General features: G+C 49.1%; 2 protein-coding genes across 2 annotated transcripts in view; one reads left to right on the top strand and one right to left on the bottom strand.

The window, feature by feature from the left end:
- The window catches only part of PPARGC1B (PPARG coactivator 1 beta), a 93,979-nt gene extending 82,271 nt beyond the window's left edge, over positions 1 to 11,708 (top strand). The window contains exons 6-12 of the mRNA XM_019734379.2: positions 715 to 751; positions 1,345 to 1,409; positions 2,580 to 3,369; positions 6,260 to 6,335; positions 8,438 to 8,559; positions 10,380 to 10,534; positions 11,416 to 11,708. Of these exons, the coding sequence (XP_019589938.2) occupies positions 715 to 751; positions 1,345 to 1,409; positions 2,580 to 3,369; positions 6,260 to 6,335; positions 8,438 to 8,559; positions 10,380 to 10,534; positions 11,416 to 11,516 (1,346 nt within the window). The 3' untranslated portion in view covers positions 11,517 to 11,708. The remainder of the gene's footprint in view (positions 1 to 714; positions 752 to 1,344; positions 1,410 to 2,579; positions 3,370 to 6,259; positions 6,336 to 8,437; positions 8,560 to 10,379; positions 10,535 to 11,415) is intronic.
- A 10,288-nt stretch (positions 11,709 to 21,996) lies between these two features.
- PDE6A (phosphodiesterase 6A) overlaps positions 21,997 to 23,831 on the bottom strand; it is a 59,248-nt gene continuing 57,413 nt past the window's right edge. Inside the window, exon 23 of the mRNA XM_019734308.2 lies at positions 21,997 to 22,323. Within this exon, the coding sequence (XP_019589867.2) occupies positions 22,244 to 22,323 (80 nt within the window). The 3' untranslated portion in view covers positions 21,997 to 22,243. The remainder of the gene's footprint in view (positions 22,324 to 23,831) is intronic.

Genomic DNA, 23,831 nt, shown 5'->3' on the forward strand with positions numbered 1-23,831 from the left:
ATAGTGGTGATAATAACTGGTAACAGTTATCTATTGTGTATTTACTGTGCCAGGCACTTGACTAACATAGGTTATCTCCACTGACTCCTCACAGGAAGCCTGTGTGGTAGGTTCTGTTATAATCTCCATTTTTAAGACACAGAAATGGAGGCACACAGATATTTAGTGATCCCTTTAGCTACTGTGTTTCCCCGAAAAATAAGACCTAAACAGATAATCAGCTCTAATGCGTCTTTTGGAGCAAAAATTAATATAAGACCATCTTATTTTACTATAAGATCGCGTCTTATATTAATTTTTGCTCCAAAAGACGCATTAGAGCTGATTGTCCGGCTAGGTCTTATTTTCAGGGAAACAGGGTAGTTAGTCCTGCATCCCCCTCTGTGGAAGAGCCTACAGCATCTGGCCTTGGGAGCCAGCTCTTCTCCACTGTGCTACACTGTTTGGCCAGAAGGGGTCGCCCTTGTACGGTCTGCTCTTCCTGCAAAATCCGGTAGGCCCGCCACCTGTTAATGTTGCTGAGCCCCTGGGCATGAAAGTGGCTTTGAGTTGTTCTGCCCTTCCTTAAAAATGGCAGAGGTTTTTGGGTCACATGCTGGATAACGAGCTGTGCTTGGTACCAATGGAAGTTTGGGGTCCCCTCCAGAAGGAAACATTTGCAAGCGATACCGTGTTGAGGAATTTTAATTTTTTTCTTTTCTGTCTTCTTTTCAGACTCTCCCAGGTGCCTCATGCTGACCTTGTCGCAAAGGTAGATTTTTGGAAATGTCTGGTTTGTTTACCTGTTGGGGGTGTATGTCACGGGGCTGGGTGTTTCATCAGCCCCTGAGCCTGGCTCTGTCCCCACACCCATGCCCTTATTGCCCTGTGGGGCCCTCAGGAGCTGAGCTCCCTTAGAAGGGAGTTTGTTTTTAGAAGTTTGTCTCTCCAGGCCCAGGGAAGGATGGGGAATCAGGCCTCAGGCTATATCATAAGCTGTCCTCTCCAGGACCAGGGAAGGAATTCTTTTGTCCGTGGGGGAGAAGTTGATGACACTGTGTGGCTTTGAGCAAGTCTGTTCTTCCCTCTGGGCCGCAGGTGCTATGTCTGTAAAATCAGGAGGCTGTCTGCTTGTCCTCCACTCTCCGTAGATCTCTCTTGCAACTCCTAAAGTAGCTATGCAGCTTTAAATTTCTCTAAAAGCCAGGATGGGGGAGTCCCCAGCAAGTTCTCCCTAGGTCTCACTTCCATGGGCAGCAGAACTAGGGTCTGTCACGGTGTCCCCTTGCCCTCTTTATGTGCTCCGGGAGGTGGGGCCTGCTGCTGACGGGCCTCTTTCCTTTCTGTCCTCCCCGCCCCCACCAGTGACCCTCCTTTTGGCAAGAAGAGCTTTGAGGAGACCTTGACGGTGGAGCTCTGTGGCACAGCAGGTGAGCCAGGGGCTAAGCTGTGGGGTGCCCTTGGAGGAACTGGCACAACCCCCAGCAGTGAGTCCCCCACACTGAGCAGCCCTTCGGGCAGTGAAGAGTACCATTGTGTCCCCCCGCCACTGCGTCATAGGCTGCACTGGGTCTTGAGATACACAGTGAGGGTGTTACAAGGAGGAGAGTCAGGGCTGGGCTCAGCTCTTCAGCTGCCAACAACTGGCATGTGAGCTAATGTCAGGGTCAGAAAAAAAAGAGCCACGTGTCTTCCCCTGAAGGAGCCCACAGTCTGGTAGATATGAGCCCTGGGAGACAGACTCATACCCTAACAAGTACTATTCTGTTTACACTAGTTCCAAAGTGTGTGCAAGAGCTCTGGGAACATAGAGGCGGGGGGCAGAAGTGGGGCCTGGGCAGGTTTGCAGGCACCCAGGGCACCCATTTGAACTCGGCTTGCAGGATGAGTAGGAATTGGAGAAACAAAGAAAGGGAAGGGTATCCCTGGAGGCAGAATTGACGTGAACAAAGGCAGAGGAGTGGGAAGTACAGGTTCCCCCTGAAGAGACTGGTCACCTGGCATTGACATGGCAGAACTGGGGGATCAGGAAAGAGCAGTCACAAAAGGCTGAGAGGGATGCCAGGCTGAGGGGTTTGGTTTTGAGCCTGTAGGCTTCAGGAGCCCCAGAGAGGAAGCAATCCGTGGCATTTTAGCAAGTTCCCTGTGGTGCATGGGTAGGATGGAGGCCAAGGTCAGATGCAGGAGCACTGAGGACACTGGTGATCTAATCCAGGTGGGAGGCTTTCTGTGGTGCCTGTTGCCTCTCTGCCCTGGGAGACATCAGAGGCAGTTGGGAGGGCTTGCTGAATGACTGGATGGTGGAGCAGGGAGAGATATATCTTGGATAACCTGGAGGCTTCAGCTACCATTGCCAGGCTACTGAAAGGAAGGCAAATGGATTTCATCACATGCCAGCTCCGCAGAATTGATGATGGGCTGTGTGAGGAGCCCAGGCCATGTCCAGGCTCAGCCAGCAGTACAGTGATCAATTAGTGATGCCAGCCATCCATCGGGTTGGGGGCGTGGGGGCACACTTTTCCATCCCAAACCAGGGTTTCAGTGTCTCTTGGAGAAGTGATCGGTCTCCACCTTACATGTTTCTCCTCTTCCATGGGTAGGACTCACCCCACCCACCACACCTCCTTACAAGCCCACAGAAGAGGACCCCTTCAAGCCGGACATTAAGCACAGCCCAGGCAAAGGCATAGCTTCCAGCCTCCCCACCCCAGAGGGCCTCCAGCTCAGGGCTGCCACAGCGGTGGCCCACAAGCTGCCAAAGAAGCACCCGGAGCGGAGTGAGCTCTTGTCTCACCTGCGGCATGCCACAGCCCAGCCAGCTTCCCAGGCTGGTCAGAAGCGTCCTTTCTCCTGTTCCTTTGGAGACCACGACTACTGCCAGGTGCTCAAGCCAGAGGGCGCCCTGCAGAGGAAGGTGCTGAGGTCCTGGGAGCCGTCTGGGGTCCACCTTGAGGACTGGCCCCAGCGAGGTGCCCCACTGGCTGAGGCCCAGGCCTCTGGCAGGGAGGAAAACAGAAGCTGGGATGCAGTCGCACTCCCCAAGGACAGCCTGCTGCTAAGAGACCATGAGATCCGTGCCAGCCTCACAAAGCACTTTGGGCTCCTGGAGACTGCCCTAGAGGATGAAGACCTGGCCTCCTGCAAGAGCCCCGAATATGACACTGTCTTTGAAGACAGCAGCAGCAGCAGTGGCGAGAGCAGCTTCCTCCTGGAAGAGGAAGAGGAGGATGACGATGAAGAGGACTCAGGGGTCAGCCCCCCTCGCTCTGACCACTGCCCCTACCAGAGCCCACCAAGCAAGGCCAGTCGGCAGCTCTGTTCCCGCAGCCGCTCCAGTTCTGGCTCCTCCTCCTGCCGCTCCCGGTCACCAGCCACTCGAAGGACCTTCAGGTATGGGTGGGTGGCCTCACGAGAGAACTGAGACTACAGTTCCGGGGGTGCCGGGGGAGGGAAGAGCCTTGAAACTGGGGCTGTGTTTCCCTGTGAGGTCCATGTCCTGGTTAGAGGGCCTGAAGGTGGTCGTCTCCTTGGGGGTCTTGTGGGCAAGTCCTGGAAGGTGAGCATAGCCTGCTGAGTGACAGTCAGCCGTGGCCCAGATCTCCTGGTCTCGGGAAAGGAAGAATGGCCTATGTCTAAATGAACTTACCCCTTATTCATCTGTTTTCTGCTTTATATTTATAAAATAAGTAGGTCTTTGTGGAAGCATATATACCCGTACAGTTTAATGCCTATGTGACACTTCCATGTAAAAGGAAGATTAGCATAATTCTAACGTGTGTTCTGAAGAATACGTGGATTTAAAGCAGTGTTAAGGTGTATTTCCATTTCTCGGTGCTGCTGAGTTGCGCTGTGACTTTCCGCAGTCAGCCCGCAGTCAGCGGGCGTTCCCGCCGCCCCCAGCTCTGTCCACAGGGATGCATCATAAGCCTGTTAACTCATCCCATTTTTGCTCACTGAACCTGACTGTAGAGAAAGCCGGTCCAAAAGTCAGCGGGGAGCTGGGCAGAAAGAATGGAGGTTTGGCATATTTTGGTGGAGACAGGTTGCTTCTTTCCCTGATCCCAGCAGGATCTGAGTCTTCCGGGGGAGGGGGAGGGCTGAGGTCTGTAGGTGCAGGTTTCAAACCCTCTGCCTGAGATGCACCCAAGTGACCACTAGATGGTGCACTTGAGTCTAGAGCAGTGCCCCTGAGTCACCTGGAGGGCTTGTTACTACCCAGATGGCTGGGCTGCCCCTCTTGAGTGTCTGATTCTGTAGGTCTGGGTTTGGGGGTGGAGAATTTGCGTTTCTAACAAGTTCCCAGGAGATGATGACCAGTCACCAGAGTGCCATACTCTGAGAATCAGAATTCAGTAATAGATAGCTTTCCTTAGAAAAAGTCAGCTTTTTATTTACATATCTACACCAGCAGCCCTTAACTGTTTTAAAATCTGATTAAAGCAAAGACTCCTCTCCTCATTAAAATGTGCATAGACATCTGACTGGATATTCAATTTTAAAGGACTCCCCAGACACTAATGTTAAGAAGCCTTGAATTATCTGTTACTCAAAATGAGTTCCCCAGCGATTTCTCTAAAAGCCCTTCTATATAAAAAGCCAGGATGACAAGTTAGAGCCCCCTTTCCGGCTCCATTCTCCTTTCCCCAGGGGTCACTGTGGGCTAAATGACTAGGTATCTACATTAGGCAGTTTCTCTGCAGCGTCAGCTCAGAAGCTACTGAGGTTCTCTTCCTGTTTAAACACATCCCCCAAGGCCAGAGCTGGAGCTGCCTGGCCTTCTTCACCCCCTGACTGGTTCAGGGGTATTGGGGTAGGGCCTGTGTTCATGGGCTTGCTAGCGAACATTTGGGACCCTCTCTAGAAACCCTCACAGCTTCTCCTTCCCCTCTTCTCACTTTTGGACCAAGTTGGCTTTTTCTGCTCACTGGAGAAAGTTAGTTGGTTAACTCAGTTCCTGCTTAGATGCCTGGCAGAGCTTGGTGCCAGAGAAGTCTGGAAAACTAATCATCAGTCATCTCCAGACCCACATTTCTTTACCTGTGCTTCTGCCACCAAACATTGGTCAACAGGAAGCATTTTGAGCTGGTTTAACAACACAAACCCCAAACCTCGCAGTACGTGCCAGTCCCGCTCCGCTCTTCAGGTGGGGAAACTGTCAGTTCCATTGCAAATGGATGACGAGACTATTATTGTATAGCACCTTAAAGTTTGCAGGTCGCATCTCCTTCTATTCCCCTATTTGAGCTTCCCAGATGCACTTGGAGGGTGTATGTGCTTCTTAGCCCCATTTGATATATGAGGAAGCTGAGGCTCAAAAAGTTCAAGAGAAATGTATAGCAAGCAATTATCAAGCAGTTCCTGGGCTGGTATTTACGTGCATTTTCTAATTTGGCCCTCATAAAAGGCTGAGGAGGTGGATACAATTGATTCTCCCTATTTTACAGATGAACTGAAGCTGAGAGGGCTTATGTAACTGGCCCAAGGTCACCCAGCAGGGAGGTGGTAGGGCCAGGATTCAAGTGCCAGCTGTCTGACTGAATATCCTGCTCTTATCCTCTGCGCTGTGATCCCAGGGATGCAGACAGTAGGTGGCAGAGCTCGGTCTCAGCCACGCCTCACACACCGTGCTCCTTGCACTCTAGCAGCCTGGCTGTCTGGAGAGGAGGCCATTGTGCAGACAGGCAGGAAGGCACAGGCATATGGCACCCAGGTGCCTTCTCGGGCTGTGCATTCAGACCGAGTAGCCCGATAGCTGGACCGGACACGGGGCTGTGTGGCAGGGGTTGCTTCTGGGCCAGGCACCAACCACTGGAGAGCAGACCTCCTGCTTCCTCTGGCTTCCCCACTTTCTAGCTCTCGGCAAATCCCATACTGACCCTGAGCCTCAGGGTTTGCATCTGGAAAATGGAAACATAAATCTTCAAAAATTTCTTTTCATCAGATCCAATACGACAATGAAGTGAAAGGGCCTTTCTATTATACCTCTAAAGGCATAGAAAAGCCAGGGTCAGAAGGGTTATGAACAGCAATGCGGTGGTTCCCAGCGATCTAGTCCCAGAAGGTAGCAGCAGACATGTGTCAGAGCTCAGACCCCTCAATCAGCGCTGGGCTGTGACTGCTGAGGAGGAGCTGGGCCTCTGCAGGACGTGTCCTAACAGTTCTGCCCCTGTGAACAAGTTCTAGAGACAAGCCTCCCTTGCTTCCTGGAGCAGCTCCGTCCCCCCGCCCCATGTGGTCTTTCCTGAGAGTGAGTGCCTCTGCTTTGCTTGTTCACTGACAGATGTGAGAGCAGAGGGCCATGTTCAGACGGAACGCCAGGCGTCCGGCACGCAAGGAAGCGGCGGGAAAAGGCCATTGTAAGTGAACTGGGGCCCCAGAGCCCGGAGTGAATGGGAATGAGCAGGGACGTCAGGAAGGGCCATGCCCTCGTAGAACTGAAGCTCTTTGAGGCTGGCTGCGGCCTGCGGAAGATAATTATATTTCTCTCATTTCAAACAGCACAAGGGCCACCAAAGGGCATCAAAGGTGGCACTGTGCGAAGTATAGCCAAGGGACTGGCTGTGAGGCATGCAGTTGCTGTTGATTTAGGGCCCAGTGTCAGGGGCTCCATAGGGCCAAGAGGGCGGGCTATGGTAGGCAGAGCAGAGGCTGGCCTACCAGGCCACACACCATCCCCACCACCACCTTCTGTGTGACCTTGGGCAGGTGCCCCAGCTTTCCTGAGCCTCAGTTTATTCATCTGTACACAAGGGAGTTACACCTTATGCTTCCTACGTGTCCCACAGCTTAATCAGGTGTAAGGGGCCAAGAGGCCCTCCCTTGCTCCCCACTCACCTCCCTACACCTCCCCCAGAGTTAGTCCATAGGACCAGGCCATGTCTGGTAAATCTAGTACAAAGCACGCCACAGGGAAAAACTCATTGGTAAGCTGTGGGGGTTGGGGGTGGAGCAGCCCCTCCTTGTCACTAGAAAGGAGGGAGGGAAAGTAAGACAGAGAGGCACAGAAAGACAGGCTGTCCTTTGCTTTAATCCCGTGCGGGTGTACCTGGGCAGAGGTGGAGGCACACGTGAGGTGGGCCGACCCCAGAGGTGCATAGCTGTCTGCAAGCAGGTGCCTGAAGCCACAGGCTGTGGATGGAGCATCTTGGAATCCATGTGTGACTATTCAGCAACTGTGCGATGCCTAGCACTGTCCTAGGGCCTGGATGGCCACAATGAGCAAGACAGACAAGGTCCCCATTCCCGTGGTTAGGGCAGACGGGAGAGCAAACAGACTCATCCACGAGGAATAAACACTGTAATCACAGACTGGGAGATGCGCTAGGAAATTAATTGCGTCACGACTAACACATCTGAAGTAAACAGGTGTGTTTTGACTCTTGGGGAGGATGTATTTATATGGTAGTCTGGGTTGGGGGTTGGGCATCTTTAAGGAGCTGGGACCTGAGGGGTTCAAAGAGCCAACCAAGTACAGATTTAGGAGAAAGTGGGGCAGAGGTAGGAACGAGTGTCATCGTGAATTCAAGGAGCTACAGGGAGGCTGGGGGAGGGGATTTCTACTTTGAGCTTAACTGAGGCAGGTCCTGGTGTGGGCTGCACAGTCCCCATGGCTGTTGACAGCAGAGCCCTGCTGTGGCCCCTGGGCCTGTGCTTTCTTTCCTCCCTGCCACCTGTGATTCGAGAATGGAATGGCTCCAGAATCACTGCCTTAACCTGTTCCCAGAAAAAAACCTTTCCAAAGCTGTTGGTTTTGCCCACAAGAGCACAGGTGAAGTTTCTCCGGGTCAAAGTGACTCTAGCAATGTCAGGAGCTTTAACTGGATGAAGTCACAGATTGGAAAGGAGAGGAAGGGAGGTTTCACCTGGGCTTCCCCCCTCCCCCTCTGCTGGGCTCTTCTGGGGGCCCACAGTCGTGGTACCTGAGTGGCCTTGGTCACCTTGTCTACACACTGCGCTGGCAAAGCCAGGGATAATGTTGGTTCCAGTAGCTCTATGTCCCCTGTCCCATTGCTTTCCTCCCAGCCCATTCTGACTCCCTCTATGACCTGGCTCCTTGTGCTTTCCTGCTACCACCCTCGGCAACTTGCCTTTCCATCCCAACACCTCCCCCACTACCAAAAAAGGTCTTAGACTTAAAACCAATATGGAAGCTACTGAGTATGCAGTTATATTAACAGTGCTGAATCCCTCTCGTTTCTTCATCCATTCTGCTCTTTTCCTTCAAGGAAGCAGTTGCTTCTTTAGGGGTCACTTCCCCATTCAACACTCAGCAGCTGCCCTCCTCCAGCAGGACAAGTCCCCTGAGATAGCGCCTATCCTGTCTTCTCTCTGACTCTAGTCCCAGCTGGTGTCACTCACTCAGTCAGGTGTCATGGACTGGGGCAAGGACTCCATGGGAACCTGCCCGCAAAGGGCCCCCTGGAAGCCAGACAGTAACTGTGTCCCCCTTCTCGAGCAGGGCGAAGGCCGCATGGTGTACATTCGAAATCTCTCCAGCAACATGAGCTCCCGCGAGCTAAAGAGGCGCTTTGAAGTGTTTGGTGAGATCGTAGAGTGCCAGGTGCTGACGAGAAGCAAGAGGTGAGTGGAGTCAAGCTATGGCAGAGGTGGGGAGGGCAGCAGTCTCGATCCAGGGCTGGCCACACAGAAGATGGCCAGGAAGACTCGTGGGACAAATGGAATGAAATCCACAGCCCGGACCTGGAGCACCATTATTCCCAATAGCCAAGAGGCAGAAACAACCCACCTGTCTATAGACAGGTGAATGGATAATAAAAATACTGTCTATGCATGTGATGAAATAGTCAACCTTAAGAAGGAAGGAAATCCTGCAACATAACTCCAAACATGGGTGAATCTTGAGGACATTATGCTAAGTGAAATAAGACAGTCACAAAAAGACAAATACTATATAATTTCACTTACATGAAGTACCTCGAATAGTCAGATTCATAGAAACAGAAAGTTAGAACGGTGCTTGCCAGGGACTGGGGAGAGTGGGTAAAGGGGAGTTGCTTAATGGATATAGTTTAAGTTTTTACAAGATGAAAAAGTTCTGGAGGTCTGTGGCACAACAAGGTGAATGTACTTAATACTATTAAACTATACACTGAAAGACAGTAAAGATGATACATGCTATGGTTTGTGTTTTTACCACAGTTAAAGAGCCATTGCACAAATGGAACTGTTTTCATTTCTGTCCGGTCTTCAGGATACCAAATACAGATAACATGTAAAAAGAAAGCCAGCAAATTAATCTCTAAAGAGAAAGGTCAATTTGTTAAGATTTTAAAAGTACACACAAGTCTCACAAATACTATTAATACCAGCCTTAGATAGTTAAAGATACAGAAGGGGTCCAACTTTGGCCTGGCTCAGAGAAGTGTCAGGAAAGGAGACTCAGTTGAGTATTTATTAAGCACCCACTATTGGGAAGCCTGTCCTGAGCAGTAGGGGAACTCCACAGTCTGCCCTTGAGTCTGCATAACAGGTGCATATAAGTATCAGTCAGTTTCTCTTGTTCATGGAACTGAAGGGTCCTGGGGGGGGGGGGCGGGGGGTAGAACTGCCTGTAACCCTCCTGGCCTTGACGTCCCGCCCAGGCAGGCTTCCCTCAGGCAGAGTGGCTGCCTCCAGCTCTAAGCTTATCTCCTCCCAGGAGGAGCAGGAGTCTGCCTTATGGTTCCAACACAGACTTGGGGTGGGTTCTTTGGGATTCCACTTTGGGTGACAGGCTCATTCTTGAACAAGTCACTGTCACCAGGAAGGGCCACAGTCACGTGACTTCCCCTGGTGCCCTGAGCCCACCTGAGCACACAGTGGTTTCAGGGGAAGGGGAGTGGATGCTGAACAGCAGGCAGATGTAACATACCCATCATGAAGGATGCGATGGGTACAGAATACCAGCAATATTAGGGCAGGTGAGGCCGAGTCAGCAGCCAAGGAGCGGTGACAGAGGCTGGCTTTGAAGGATGAGGTGTGGTAGGAAGGGGGTGTAGGCACATCCAAGAAAATGAGAGTCACGAGGGAAATGGGAGTGAAGAGCATCGGCTTTCATGGAGGGAAGCCTGAGTCTGGATACGCTGCTCTACCACTTGCCTTTGGGCCAAGTTTGAACTCCACAGAGCCTGTTTGCTCATCCCCGAGGTGGAGATGACGGCAGCACCCACTCCCAGAGAGATCTGAGGAGTGTGTGGGGCTCTGGGTGGTGGTGGCTAGCACCTCTTATTGTTACACTGCAGGGGTCAGCCTAGCAATTGTCGTCATCTGTCCTTGGAGGGGTGTCATGCGACGTGATGACTGAATCATTGTGGCTTTCTGCTGCTCACCTAATAATGGGTGGTTTGACCATGTCCACCAAGTTGGCCCAGTAACATGGTCCTCTTGTCCTGTCTTCCTAGAGGTGAGAAGTATGGCTTCATTACTTATCGGTGTTCTGAGCATGCTGCCCTCTCTCTGAGGAATGGCGCAACCCTGCGGAAACGCAACGAGCCCTCCTTCCAGCTGAGCTACGGAGGCCTCCGGCACTTCTGTTGGCCCAGATACACTGACTACGGTAAGTACACAAGACCCTTGCCACATTCCAGTAAGACCCAAAGCATGAGGGGCAGAGACCTCCTGTGATGAAACCCAGACCTAAAGCCCCATCTGGACACAGCCCCTTCACCCAAGTCCCAGTGTGCTGATTGGTGTAACTTTGCAGCCACGTTGCCTGGAGGCTGCCATCTTGCTTTTCTTCTGGTCTCTGGTCCGTCTTGTCCTTTCCCAGGATTGGTACCAAAAGGAGAGATTCAGGCTCCCTGTGGTCTCTTGGAAGGTCCAACCTTGTGGCCACAGCCAGCAGGCAGAACCGTGACTACTGTTTCTCTGACCTCACAGGGCCAGCTGCTGCTCTGCCTCCTCGAGGGGCATGGCATGGTGGCCCCAACAGGCAGCGGTCCTTTAAGGGGCCATTGTGAAACAGTATTGTCACCATGCCCTCGCTATTTGAGGACAAATTCGTTGAGGAAGGACAGAGAAGTACAATTTAGGAGAGAATTATTTGTAGGGAAGCGTCCGATGCAGCGTCCGTAGCACAGGGCTGAGTGTCACGAGACCTAGCAGGATTCTAGGTCAGGCAGTGCCCCACCTGGGACCCAGTTCCATATCTATATAGGGAGGTCATTATAAGATATTGGAGCTGGAAAGGAGCTCTGGGATGTTTTAGTTCAGGGTCCCCCATCCTACAACTAGGGCAGCTGAGGCCCTGAGACATTGGTGACATGGCAGAGGGGTCACAGCAGAATGGCAGAGCCATCGTTCGCTGTCCAGTGCTCTGAGCCTTTGGGCCACATCCACTCCATGGGGTTGACCCTGGTGGCAGCTTTTCTGATTGTCTAGCCTTTCTAAGTTGCTGACTGCCTCCCCCCCTCACTGACTCTTCCACCCCCCGCCCAGATTCCAATTCAGAAGAGGCCCTTCCTGCGTCAGTGAAAAACAAATATGAAGCCATGGATTTTGACAGCTTACTGAAGGAGGCCCAGAAGAGCCTGCATTGATAACAGCCTTAACCTTCGAGGAATACCTCAATACCTCAGACAAGGCCCTTTCAATATGTTTACGTTTTCAAAGAAAATAAGTATATGAGAAGGAGAGAGAGCGAGCGCGTGAGAGAACACACGTGAGCGAGAGAGACTTGAAACTGCTGTCCTTTAAAAAAAAAAAAAAAATCAATGTTTACATTGAACAAAGCTGCTTCTGTCTGTGAGTTTCCATGGTGTTGACGTTCCACTGCCACATTAGTGTCCTCGCTTCCGACGGGTTGTCCTGGGTACATCTTCAAGTGCTGGTTCAGTCACCCATCTCCCCTTCCTTCCCGACCGACTTCCTCTCGTAGACGTGCAGCTGTGTTCACCATAACATTTCTTGTCCGTAGTGTGTGATGATGAAATTGTTACTTGTGAATAGAATCAGGATTATAAACTCATTTTTAATTGAAGAAAAAAAAAGTATATCCTTAAAATAATGTATTTATGGCTCAGATGTACTGTGCCTGGGGTTATTGTATTGCTTCCTTGATTTTTTAACTATGCACTGTCGTGAGGTGTTTGCCACTGAGCTGCTCTGCTCCCTTTGCCAGAATGCCCCAGAGGTGCTGGGTGGCTGGTAGGCTGATGCCCAGGGAAGTGCGGCCTGCAGCCACAACGAGGAGCAGTGGAAAGATGTTTCTGGGTCTTTTCTGCCAAGCCCTGTCCTAGCTCTCATTGCGCAAGTTTAGGTCCAGTTACAGTTGGAGCTCTCATCTGGTGCCCAGCTCGCACTTAGAGTTTCTGCCTGGCCATGTGTCCTTCCAAGAGGCCAAGATCTTTGCAGACCTTATGAGGAAGGCGGGGCAAACTGCATTTTTCCTGTTTCTCCAGGTGAGGCAGGCAGTGGCCCGAGAGGCAAAATGACTTGCCCGATGTCCCACAGTCAGTGAGGGCAGAGCAGTGACCCAGACTAGGCCTCCTGATTCCTGGTCCCATGTGCTTGCAGTAGCTGGGGTAAAGATATGAAGTTTTGGGGGCTTCTCCCTAGAGGTGAGTTCAGCGTTGTTGGGCAGGGGGCTAGAAGCTTTCAGGCTCACTGTGGGAGTCAAGGCAACAGCTGCTGACTGCCAGCATTAGGTGAGGTCAAGCTCTGGTGTGTGTTTTCATCCAGGGGGTCCTACACTTGTGGACATGCCATCAGAGCTTCAGGGACACACCTGGAGTGGCCAGTCACCAACCCATGTTACTCCCTTCAGCTGTCTTTCCCTTTGCTTGTCTATAAAGTTTTTTGGTGGCATGGGGAAGGGGGAGCAGGAAGAGGGTGTGAGGGTTGGGGACAGATACGACAATCTCCAAGCTCCTTTTCCACTTTGAAGACATTCTAATTGGGTTTTACTTTAAAATTTGTGTTCTTGAGTGATGACAAAGCCTTGTCCAGCTTGGATGTTCTGCAGGTGCCTTGGGGGGCCATTCATGAAGGAGAATACGGCCAGGCAGGGTATGATGTGAGCACGTTGCCTGTGCTTCAGACAGAGCAGCTCCCACTTGATCTCTTTCAGACATCAGGGTTCCTTGGGAAAATTGCATATTTAAAAAGAAAAGATAAAAAATCCTGCTGCTTTAAAAAAGTGTGAAATTGACTCATGAAATGAAACAAGCTAATGTAATCTATTGCTAATGCCAGGCCTAGTCCCTTGAGAACTACTAGCTAACTTTTTTTTTTTTTTTTTTTTTTTTAAGATTTTCAAATACCTCAGTAGGTAAACTGAGCTGATGAGCTTGTCCTGGGTGGTACAGAGAAGGCTGGAGGAGACAGGCTTTAGAAGGAATGTGCTCCTGTGTGTCAAGTCACTTGATCTCTTTGGGTCCCAACTTCCTTTTCTGTGAAATGGACTGAGGAGGAGAATTAGGCAAGTTCATCTCTAGGGTTTCTGCCAGCTCTAACAAACAGTTTTAGCTTCTGCTAAGGCAGTGTCTAGCTCAAGATGGCAAATACAATCAGCATATGTGTTAGTACAGCCTCATCCTTGGCCAGTGGCAGACATAATTAATTGATCACAGCACTCATGTTCTTTGAGCCTGGTCATGCTATTAGAGTCCTCATTACAGTGCTCTGGGCAGACGTTACCAATAAGTCAGAGTTTAACCTATTTGATATCCTGGTCTAATCTTCGAAAGGTTTCCATCACACAACAACAATATGGTGGCTGCATTTCATGCTGGCCCATTCCTGTCTGTCATGTCCTGTATCTGTAAGAGAAAATTCCCCTAAAGCCACTGCTTGGCACAGAACTCCCAATATTACTGTGAACCGCAATCCCATTTGGGGAATTGAGGGGGGTGCCATAGCAGACATGAACATATTTGAGAAGGCAGAATTTATAAGAATGGACCAAAAAAAGGGGACTTTGCACAGCATAGACCTGACCATTTTAAATTCCTTTTATAGCTATTCACTGCCTAGCACACAGTAGGCACACAGTACATGGTTATGGAATGGAATGGAATTTAAATGTGTCTGCTGCCTGCCCTGAATCTTCATTTGCACTGGGAGTAATTTACATAGATTTCACCCTGTGGAAGCTGGTAGGAAAGAATTCTAGATTCAGAGTTGGATTAGATCATTTCTAAGCCCCTCCTATTGGCTTCTTCCTCGACTGTACTAGGCCAGAGGTTCTATCATGGATGGGTGATACTTAAGGGTCAAGAAATGCAGACTTTTAGTGAAGGACAAGTCTCTCCCGAGTCAGCTGAAGCTTTCCTTTCACTTCAGATAAATACAGGGCTCTTGAGTGGCTTAAACGTGGCCGTTGAGCAGAGCAGAGACCTGAGCATGGCAGTGGGACATGGTGTGCCCAAGGTCCGAGCTGGGGGCCACTGATGGGAGAGGATACCTGTCAAGGACATCAAGCCGTTTCTGCGCACCATCCCGCACATGCAAAGCTACAGGGTCTAAAGTTAACTGACCCTGCAGACCACCTCTGTCCAGAAGACTCATTCGGTGCTGTGTATTACTTACCAAGGAGACTCCGAGGTCTCTCCAGGAAAACTAGTCAACCTTGGTCTCTTTCCCACCAACTTAAGCAGTAACCCAGAGGGAGCAGCTGCTATTGGCAACCATCTCGTTGTAGCTTTGTCCTAGTATTTGCTCTCGATGACGTTTACATGTGATTGCCATAAAGCTTACTGTAGACTGTGTTGGTAGTCGCCCACGCAGGGCAGGTTGTACTGTCCGTCTCTGTGCCGTGCTGGTGTTTTCCAAAAATATCCGATGCAACCGCTAAGTGGAATTCTTCCATCTCCTTCCTCAGTCAGTACAAGGCTGAATCAGAATCCTCACTCTCGGGGGCTCTGGTTACTGAAGGAAAATGCATCAAAGAGGTAAAGAATATGAATGGATGGAGTGTAGCTAAGGCCCCACCCCCTCACCCCTTCACACCTTGCCCCCCAACCAGAAAACTCCTTGGAGTCAAAAAGCACCCGTCAGGGGTCTGCATCTCCCATGAGATCTGACAGTGTCGCATGTGGGATGTGCCCTGGAGAGAGGCAAGGCTTCAGGGGCGGGAGGAGGAAGGAAGGAATGCTCTGAGCTCAAAGACTCAATACCCAAATCTTGATGTAGGAAGAGATGATGCAATAAGAAGTCTTTCATCACCTAAAGCCTATGCTTAGTGATGTCTGAGAGCGATTTCTTCTAGGCATATGCAATATGCATGCCCAGGCCACTGTGCAGGTAGGGAGTGGAGTGGGCACAAAACGCATTGACAGTGAGGTCTTTCTGCGTGAACAGGTCTGAACCCCATCCCAGGCCTCGGGTTCAGTTGAAATCACAGCTAAACCTACAGCTTGAGAGAGGTCCTCCCAACTGTGAAGCAGAAGCCACCTTAGAGGATATGATCTGAGTCACTTGACGTCAAAACTGCAGTAATTGTTTTAGCATCTGAGATGTAGCAGTTGCCCTTGGATACGACCAAGGAGGGAAATTGGATGTACAGTAGCAACTAAAATGGACCTAATCGTTTCATTGGCCAAAGAAGAGGGACCCGCTCATCCCTTCCCACTGAGGAAGAAGGAAACCAGTTAGTATTTATGTGCAATATGTTTAAGATGGTCTCCAGGGCTGTTTGCCAAGTCCAGAGGTACAGGGTAAATGGAGGGAGAGCTTGGGAGCTGGGAAACCCACATGCACAGAGATGCCCTTGGCCCAGAACATGAGGGTGGGTGGGAGAGCCTTTGGGAGTTTGCTGCACAATGTCTAGGAAGTAGGCAGAGGCTGACTTTGCATTGAACCAATAAAAGCACTTTGAGAAAACCACAACACTTCAGCCTGGCTCCATGTGTCTACACTGGCAAATATGGGTCTCCTGTGGCTGTGTGAGGTGCTCTCCTAGGAATAGGGACAAGGCATCGGGAAGGGGGCTGGTGTGAGGGAGGAGAGAGCAGAGACACCTTCCGAAACAGCAACAAGAGAGCCAATCTTAGGGAAGTCCTAGAAATAGGAAACAGGGAGTTTAGATCTTAGTACTTATTTCTGTAAAAAACAAAACAAAACAAAAACATCACGCTGTTGATTGAAATGGATTTGCAGAACAAGTCCTTTAACGATAAGCCATCTCAGAGTGAGAAATCTGACGTTTCTTCCTTGCTATGTGATCTTGGGCCTCTGTTTCCTCATCTAGCAGATGAGACTATTGGATGGGATGAATACTCAAGTCCCTTTCGCCTCTGATAGGCTAAGATTCCCTTCTCTGGCTGTGTCCAGCTCATGTTCAGGGTGAAGTTCTCTGCAAGGTAACCAACCCGCAACAGATTCAAACCCACATTGGTCCTGGCTGAGCTACCTGACAGGAGGAGGCCAGTTTCCCAGGACAGAACTAAGCCATAGTTTCTAGTGGGGATGGTGAGCATTTCAACCCAGCTTGGCTAAGTGGCAATGTTGAATCTCACATTAGCCATGTCATCGTCCCCACCAAATAGTTTTCAATCCGAATGTTGTGACCACTTGGCTGTTCCGCTCTTGCTCTCAGTCACTAATACTAGCAATACACTGGTTTTTTGTTTTTTCAAGGTAGCTTAACTTAGGCACTTTTCACACATGTCTTTCAAATGATTGTAAAACACGGGGCAACAAGAGGCCTCAATCACACTGCATATATTTAGGGCAGCTTTTGTTTTTTTGTTTCTTTAGTGGTATAGCAGCGGTGACTGAAGCTTCAAGGTTTGAGGGGGGCCGATTATCAGATGTTCCATTTCATCAGAATGTCTTGCACATCCAGAAGCAGTGCAGAAATCCAATTGCCTGAGTTGGGGGCTTAGAAAACACAGTTTTGTAGGTAGTCAGTCCCTGGGCCATTCAATAGCACCTCAAAGAGGTGTTTATATAGCTAGAGCCCCCTCTGCTGTATTTTTTGTCAGGATCCTTCGAGGGAGCCTAATAAAGCCTCCTTTTCCACTTTGCTGGCCTTGCTCTGGGTGACTTGTGAAGGGATTGGTTCGCTTCCACCTCAGCACTTTGCCTTATCAACGTCTAGTGGCCATCTAGTGGCCAAAGACTGTATCCACCAGCTACCCAGATGGAAGGCAAATAAATCCTTTCAGCCACCTGGCTGTCCAACACCCACTTTGGGAATGAAATGTAATGTCATGAGCGAACTGTCTATGTGTTTAGAGCCCAGTGTAACACCAGTCGGAAGACTCCAGAAGCAACCACTTAGACGCCTGCTGACTGAGAAGCGTACTAGCTCTCCTGTGGGCAGAGGAGATAAAAATGGACCGTGTGTCCAGGTGCCCGAGAGGGGTTTACTGTACTTGCAATACTGGCAGCCCAGCTGCTGACCTTGTTAAGTGAACCCCTGCAGGGTGGCCCGTACTGTACCATCGGGACAAGCAAAGAGGTTGGGTGTCAGGATTCTGAGTGGGGGCTGGCCATGACCTTTGATAGGGTCCATTGAATAGCCAAACAGGTTATTTTTTGTTGTTCTTTGTTTGTTTTTGTTTCTCTTTTGTATTTAAAAATCTTAAGTGTTTTTGTGTTAGGAATAAAAAGTCATAACCTTTTCCCAACTTTGTTTCTTGAGGGATGTTCTGATTCCGCTGGAAACGGGTTGGAAATCTCAAGGGGTATGTGGTCAGGGTGGTCAGTGAAACAGGGAAGTGGACCACCTTGATTTCCAGATGGTTTCTGGGGGAAAAAACGACCATCCAGAAGTCCAGCTTGGTGCAATCTGCTCCAGAAATTCACACCCACCCCCTTCACCTCCTTGTGCCATGATATTAGCATTGGCTTTGAGCACCTGCTTCTTCCAGAGGTAGCTGCTTCGGTAATGTTGAAACCAACACACGATCTCTGTCTCCCCAACTCCAGGTTTCTAAAGAGACGGTGTCTGTAGCTAGCCTTAATGGACTGGGCAAGGTGGTCCCTACGGTCCCTTCCAGCATTTCCAAATCTTGGACTCAAATCTTTTTCTCTTGGTGTGACTATGCAGCCTAGAGAATTCTGAGCAATAGGAAGCCAGGGCTTTCCCCGGCTCTGTGACAGGGTCAAACCAGGGAATGGCTAACCTTGTGAGGTTTGGGCATCCCCAGGGGTACTACCGTAGGGGGCATTATTTATTAGGAAGCTCAACAAGGTAACTACAGCCTGGGGTACATGAGTGCAAGGCTGTGCGTGTGTGTGTGCATGCGCCTGTATGCCTGTCTGTGTTTGTGTGTATGTGTGGAATTACATTGATGCATTTCTTGAGAAAGGTGCAAGAATTTCACCTACACAGAGGGACACATTTGCTTTGTTATTTATAATAGAAAGCTAAATTTTAATTTTTTAAAGGACACTGCTAATGATTGGGAATCGAGTTTTTAGTTTTGCTATTTTTTTTAATTGGTAGAGGATTTTTATATATTTTTTCCATTTTGTTGGGTTGTGTCCTTATTTATATAAATAACTTTATCCGTAAGAGGCAAAGAAGAAATCTTTGCTTTTAATTATTGTGGTTGTCATCGTCCCTATTTTATTTCTGGTGTGATTTATCTGTCTTACCTTCTAAATGAGGAAATGTTTTCCTGTATTTGTACATTGTCAGATTCTATAGTTTCATAGATAATTTAACCAAATTGCTCTATGTATTATTATTCTGTGAGCATAAAGTTCTATTTTAATGTCTGTAAATACTTCAGAACTGGCTTCTTTTCTCAGACTCCCCCTGTGGAGTTATTGTTTACATCACAGAAACTGTAGAATCTCTATGCTCATGTACTGTAAATAGTGAAGTGATCTGCTTATAAATAAACGTAACAAATACACTATGGAGATTAAAAAGGAAATACCACCCACAGCCCTGCCCAGATGTGTCTTTCTTTATTGGTCCTGCGTGCTCATTGAGGGACATTCTGCCTGCTAACTGGGGAAAGGATTCTGGTTTCAGTGGCACCCTCTCAGAAAAAACCCTGGTGAAGCTGTTCCCCCCCCACCCTCCAGAATTTTCTGAGCTCCCTTTTTCTTCCTTCACCACACTTTTCATGGGTCATAATGAGTCATTCAGACTTACCTCACATAACCGATATCCCATTACTGGTGTTTGCCGTGACTTTTATAACGCTTACCACTTTCTGAACAAAGACGCTCTTGTTTTGGTATAGCAACTTGTTCACACAAGCACACTACATAAATGTGCTGAAAAAGACGGTTTCAGGCAAAAACACCAATTCACAACTCGAAAGCAACTTCCGGTCAGAGGATGTGGAGAACAGATTTGAATTGTGCACATATTTGGGTGAGCTAGGAATGTTTCCCTTGCTCCACTTACTCCCAGCGAGAGCAGTGACGAAGTGGCATTTACCAAGACTCAAGTCTTGGATGTGTGTGCGTTTCCTCGGTTTCAAAACACTCTCGGGTTTAGCCTTTCTTTTGCCCTGAAGTTGCTTTAATGTTAGCATTTTTAACTGCAGTCTGAATCCAAGATATCCATGTACTCCCCGAGTGCTGAAGAGTTGGTGAAGAAAATTATACAAACAAGAAGAGGTACAATAAACCATTCCATTTCATTATGGGCAAACTATTTTCAAATTGTTTATTACCTACAGAAACTAGCTTCTCGTTATTCAGGCGATTTATTTTTTTTTTCAATCTGGAAATTGTTTGAATTTCCTTGGTTGGAAGGGAATGCATCATGATTCTTCCCTTTAAAACGAATGGGGGTGTTTGCACGTAGTGGCGGGGTTCTCTGGCGTCAATTGAAGGCCTTCGAGAGGTGATCTGTGTGATTGATTGCTCAGTGTCTGTCACCGCCTTACTATATGGTGAACTCCAGTAGAGTACGGCTGCTTCTCCATCCGTTGCAGGGGGGTGCCCAGGAATTAATGTAATCAGGAATTATAGAATGAACAAGACAGGCTCCTATCTGTCGCCTGATGACTGTACACAGCTAGGGAGGCAACCAAGCCCCTAAGTCACAGAAATAATCCCTTCAAAAATGCATTCAGTGGTGCAAAGGAATAGGATGGGAGATTCAGAGCCTCAAGACCTGCATTTGAGACCCAGCTCTGCCACTTCCATATTGTGCAAACTTGCACAATCCACCGCTTTGGTCCGTCGTGTCCCCAACTATGAAACAAGATGATTCGCTTAGATGAACTCAAAGGTCCTAAATAAAATTGATTCTCAGAAGCAGTATGGTGCAGGGAAAATGGTTACAAGCCTGGAGTCTGCTGTCAGGCTGCTTGGCTTTGAGTCCCGACTCCACCACTTATCAGCTGGGTGTCCTTGGGCAGGTTTCTTAACCTCTCTGAGTCTTTTCCTCATCACGTGATAAATGGGACTAGTAATAGTTTCTACCCTACGGGGTTGTTGTGAGGATGAAATCAGATAGTGCACACAGTACCTAGGACATCAAAGGCACTTATTAGGTGCAATCCTCTTCATGCATGGTCTCATTTGGTGCTAACCATAGCCTTGTGAGAAGCATCGGAAGGAGTATGACTCTCATTTGACAGATGGGGAAGGCTGAGAATGAGGCAGAGCAGAGGGAACCTGCCCCAGGGACAGCCTGGACCAGCAGCATCACCGGTATGTTCCTGGGTGACCCTTATTTCTCCTCTTTACCTTGCCACTCAACCACTACATGGGGCGTGCGAAGAGAACATGCCTCTGCATAAAAGACCAAGCTCTGAGTGTGAATTTCAGGAGGACAGAAAAATCTAACTCGGGAGTTAAAAGATGAGGCTTCCAGCCCCAGCTCCCTACTGACATCATGACTTGCAAATATGGGCAGGGCTCATATGTCAGGAGTTCATATCGATCTGCTGTGGAAGTCACGGGGACGTGTGCCCTGGACACTATGTTCTCTGTGATCTTGGGCATCTGCTTCTGGAGGGAATCAAGAGAAACGTGCCATGAACTTTGCCTAGCCATCCCCAGCTGGCCTTCCGTTTCCTCATTTATCTAAAAAGAGAGGTTACAAACAGTTTGGAGGAGCCCCGTATTCCCTCTCTTCAAAGCATCTAGAGCCAACACTTAGAGGAGAACTGGGGACAGAGGGACATGTCATCTGCCACCACAAGGAAGCAAACAGATAAATCCAGAGTATGGGACAACTGACCTTGCTTCTGCAACAAGTCACAGGCAAAGGAAAAAGGAGGGAGCACTGTTATGAAGAAAAGAGACTTAAGAGACATACCAACTAAACGTGTTTAGATCAGAGTCAAGCAAACCAACTATTAAAGATAGTTTTGTGACAGTGAGGGAGAATTGATTAAGGACCGCCGTCACAAGTTGGGTTTCCCAGAGAGCAGCTTCTGCAGTGGATTTAGTCTGCTGGTGATAATTAAGGTGTGACCTTGGAACCAACGCCTAGGGAAGGGAAGGGAGCGCGTAGGAGTGGGCAGAGGGAGAGGCTGAGCAGCAATACCAGCCCAATGACAGCCTTGGTGGACCCCACAAGGAGTCCTGGAGCTAGAATGGCCCTGCAGAGATGTCCTATGTTGGGCCCCGATGGCCAGGCCTTAACACCTGCCGTGGATCAGTCATGGGATGCAGTCACCCTGGGAAACGGGCTGACCTTGGACAAAGTGTCTCCACGCAGCTGAGGTATTCCCCAAAGGGGCTGACACTGAGGGCTGTGTGCCAACAGCACTCACAGCTTCTGGGGCCACAAGTCCTTCGTTCTTCAGGAAAGGGTCTGGACAGCTCATCACAGCATGGACCACACCTGAGTCCTAGGGCTTCATTTGTCGCATGTGATAATGATGTGGTTATGTTAGAAAATGCCCAGAGGCGTGAAAGGATACGTCTGGAGTTTGTTTTCACATACTATTTCAGCTAAGAAAAAATTGAAAAAAATATATAAATAAAAGGAGAGATGGAGCAAATGTGGCAATATCTATCTGGCTATTGGAATCGGGTGGTCGGTAGGTGGGGATTCATTGCATAATTCTCTACTTTTGAGAATGATAATTTTTATAATAAAATAGACAATGACAGTGGAAGAACAAAAATGATTCTGAGCAAGCAGGTGAGTTTGGCATTAATTAAATATTTAATTGGGGTTTACAAAAGCTAGAATGTTGGTTTTCGTTCACTAAAAGCTCTCAAGGCTGAAACAAAGGTTTGAAAGCCACTAGATAAGATGTAAACTAAGGTCTCATTCAGCTTTCAAATCCTATGACTCTTTTACTACTGAAGAAGGTGTGCAGTTTGCCACTGGTTTGGGCGAGCTCTTCTCATTAAGGGTAGTGCCATTCTGACCAGCAGGTCCCCTGTTGGGCTACTGGATGCAGCAGGACTTGGAAGCAGGTGTGTCCCCTCCTGGGCCAGGGTTCCCCCTGGGCTGATTTCCTGCGGATGCTGCAATCAGACAGGAAAGAGAACACACCAGCTGAGAGGAGGCTGCAGAGTGCTTCCCCTTTGCCCTGGTGTGAACCAACAGTTGCAAATTCAAGGGCTTTCAGAGGCCAACAGATAACCACACATGCAGAAGGCAAGCCAAGTATAAGGGGAGTCAGAGAAACCAAGACTATTTCTCCGCACTAAGAAAAAACAGCACAATCGTGATGATAAATGGCAACCGACATTTGGAACCAATGTCTGGGAGACAAAAGGGAGTGGTGGGGCCTGTGACAAACTGGGGGAATCATCTGTCCCTTCTAACGGAGATAGCTGCCACTCAGCTCTAGCTAATTATTGTCATGCAGAAATCCAGATTAGTGCGGCCAAATCTTGATCTTCTAAAAGGAAACGCTGGGAATCTGGATTTTTAAAATCATAGATATACCAACTTTAAAATGCAGACAGCAAATATGTATTTTTAAAATGCTGGCCAAACAAAAGACATCTGTGGGCTATAAGATTGCAGAGACCTGCCACTAGTCCATAAGACAATTTGTGCAAATTAGAAAAAGACACTTCTTCCTCAGGACACTTTCCTGCCATTTTCTGGAAAATTGTAATTAGGATATAAACCTGTGGTGACTGTACTATACAGGACACCTCCTGGAGCTGTGCAAAGCACAAGTAAGTGGAGGCCCCACATTTGCAGCTGCCAGTTCAGAATCACCCCACACTGAGGGCAGAGCAGAGCCGGAGACCTGACAGTATCCATGCTAAGAACCATGCCCAGGGGCAACTGTCAAGGTGGAGTGGGGACCAGAAGCCATGTCCTGTGAGGGAGTGTGGGGACAGAGTCCCAGAGAGCATTTTCCAGGCTCTCGGCCTCACGTGGGAAGATGCCGGCTCGGGTAATAGATGGTCATCAGCTGTGACTAGTTGGTTATCAGCTGATACCAGTTAGCCATTAGCCACTAATATAACTGCCGTGGCTAAGCTAGCAAGCGCGGATGGTGGATTGTGGATTGCGGATTGCAGATTGCAGAGAGGCAGATTGCAGTTAGCAAGTGAGGTTGGTTGGCAGACAAGCGGACGGCAGGTTGCAGATCGTGTGGATTCTGGTTCCTGTGTCTCCAACCCAGCCCCCAGCGAGAATATAGTGGTATGACTCCCCTGCTATGGCTCCGTGGGTGTTCCTTTTTGGCCTCACCATGTCCTGCATTCTTATGTGGGGAGCGGGAGCTGAGACCCCCGCATGACACCCTGCATGACAGGGAATCAGGGCAACACAACCAGTAATACAAATGACTTGGGGAAGAGGAAGTGTGCTGTCACTTTGGAAGAAATGAAACAAACAAATCCCATTTGATTCCCGAAGGCAGGACTATGGCCACTAGGTGGAAGTTTCAACAAGCAGAACAATTTCAATTCAAGGAAGAGCTTTCTACTAGTGGTACAGAAGCTTTCATGTAAAGTACTGAGCCCTCCATCACTGGTAGTGTGCAAGCAAAGGCCCATCACGATATAGA

This window comes from Rhinolophus sinicus, linkage group LG10, assembly GCF_036562045.2.
Source record: "Rhinolophus sinicus isolate RSC01 linkage group LG10, ASM3656204v1, whole genome shotgun sequence".
Lineage (NCBI taxonomy): Eukaryota > Metazoa > Chordata > Mammalia > Chiroptera > Rhinolophidae > Rhinolophus > Rhinolophus sinicus.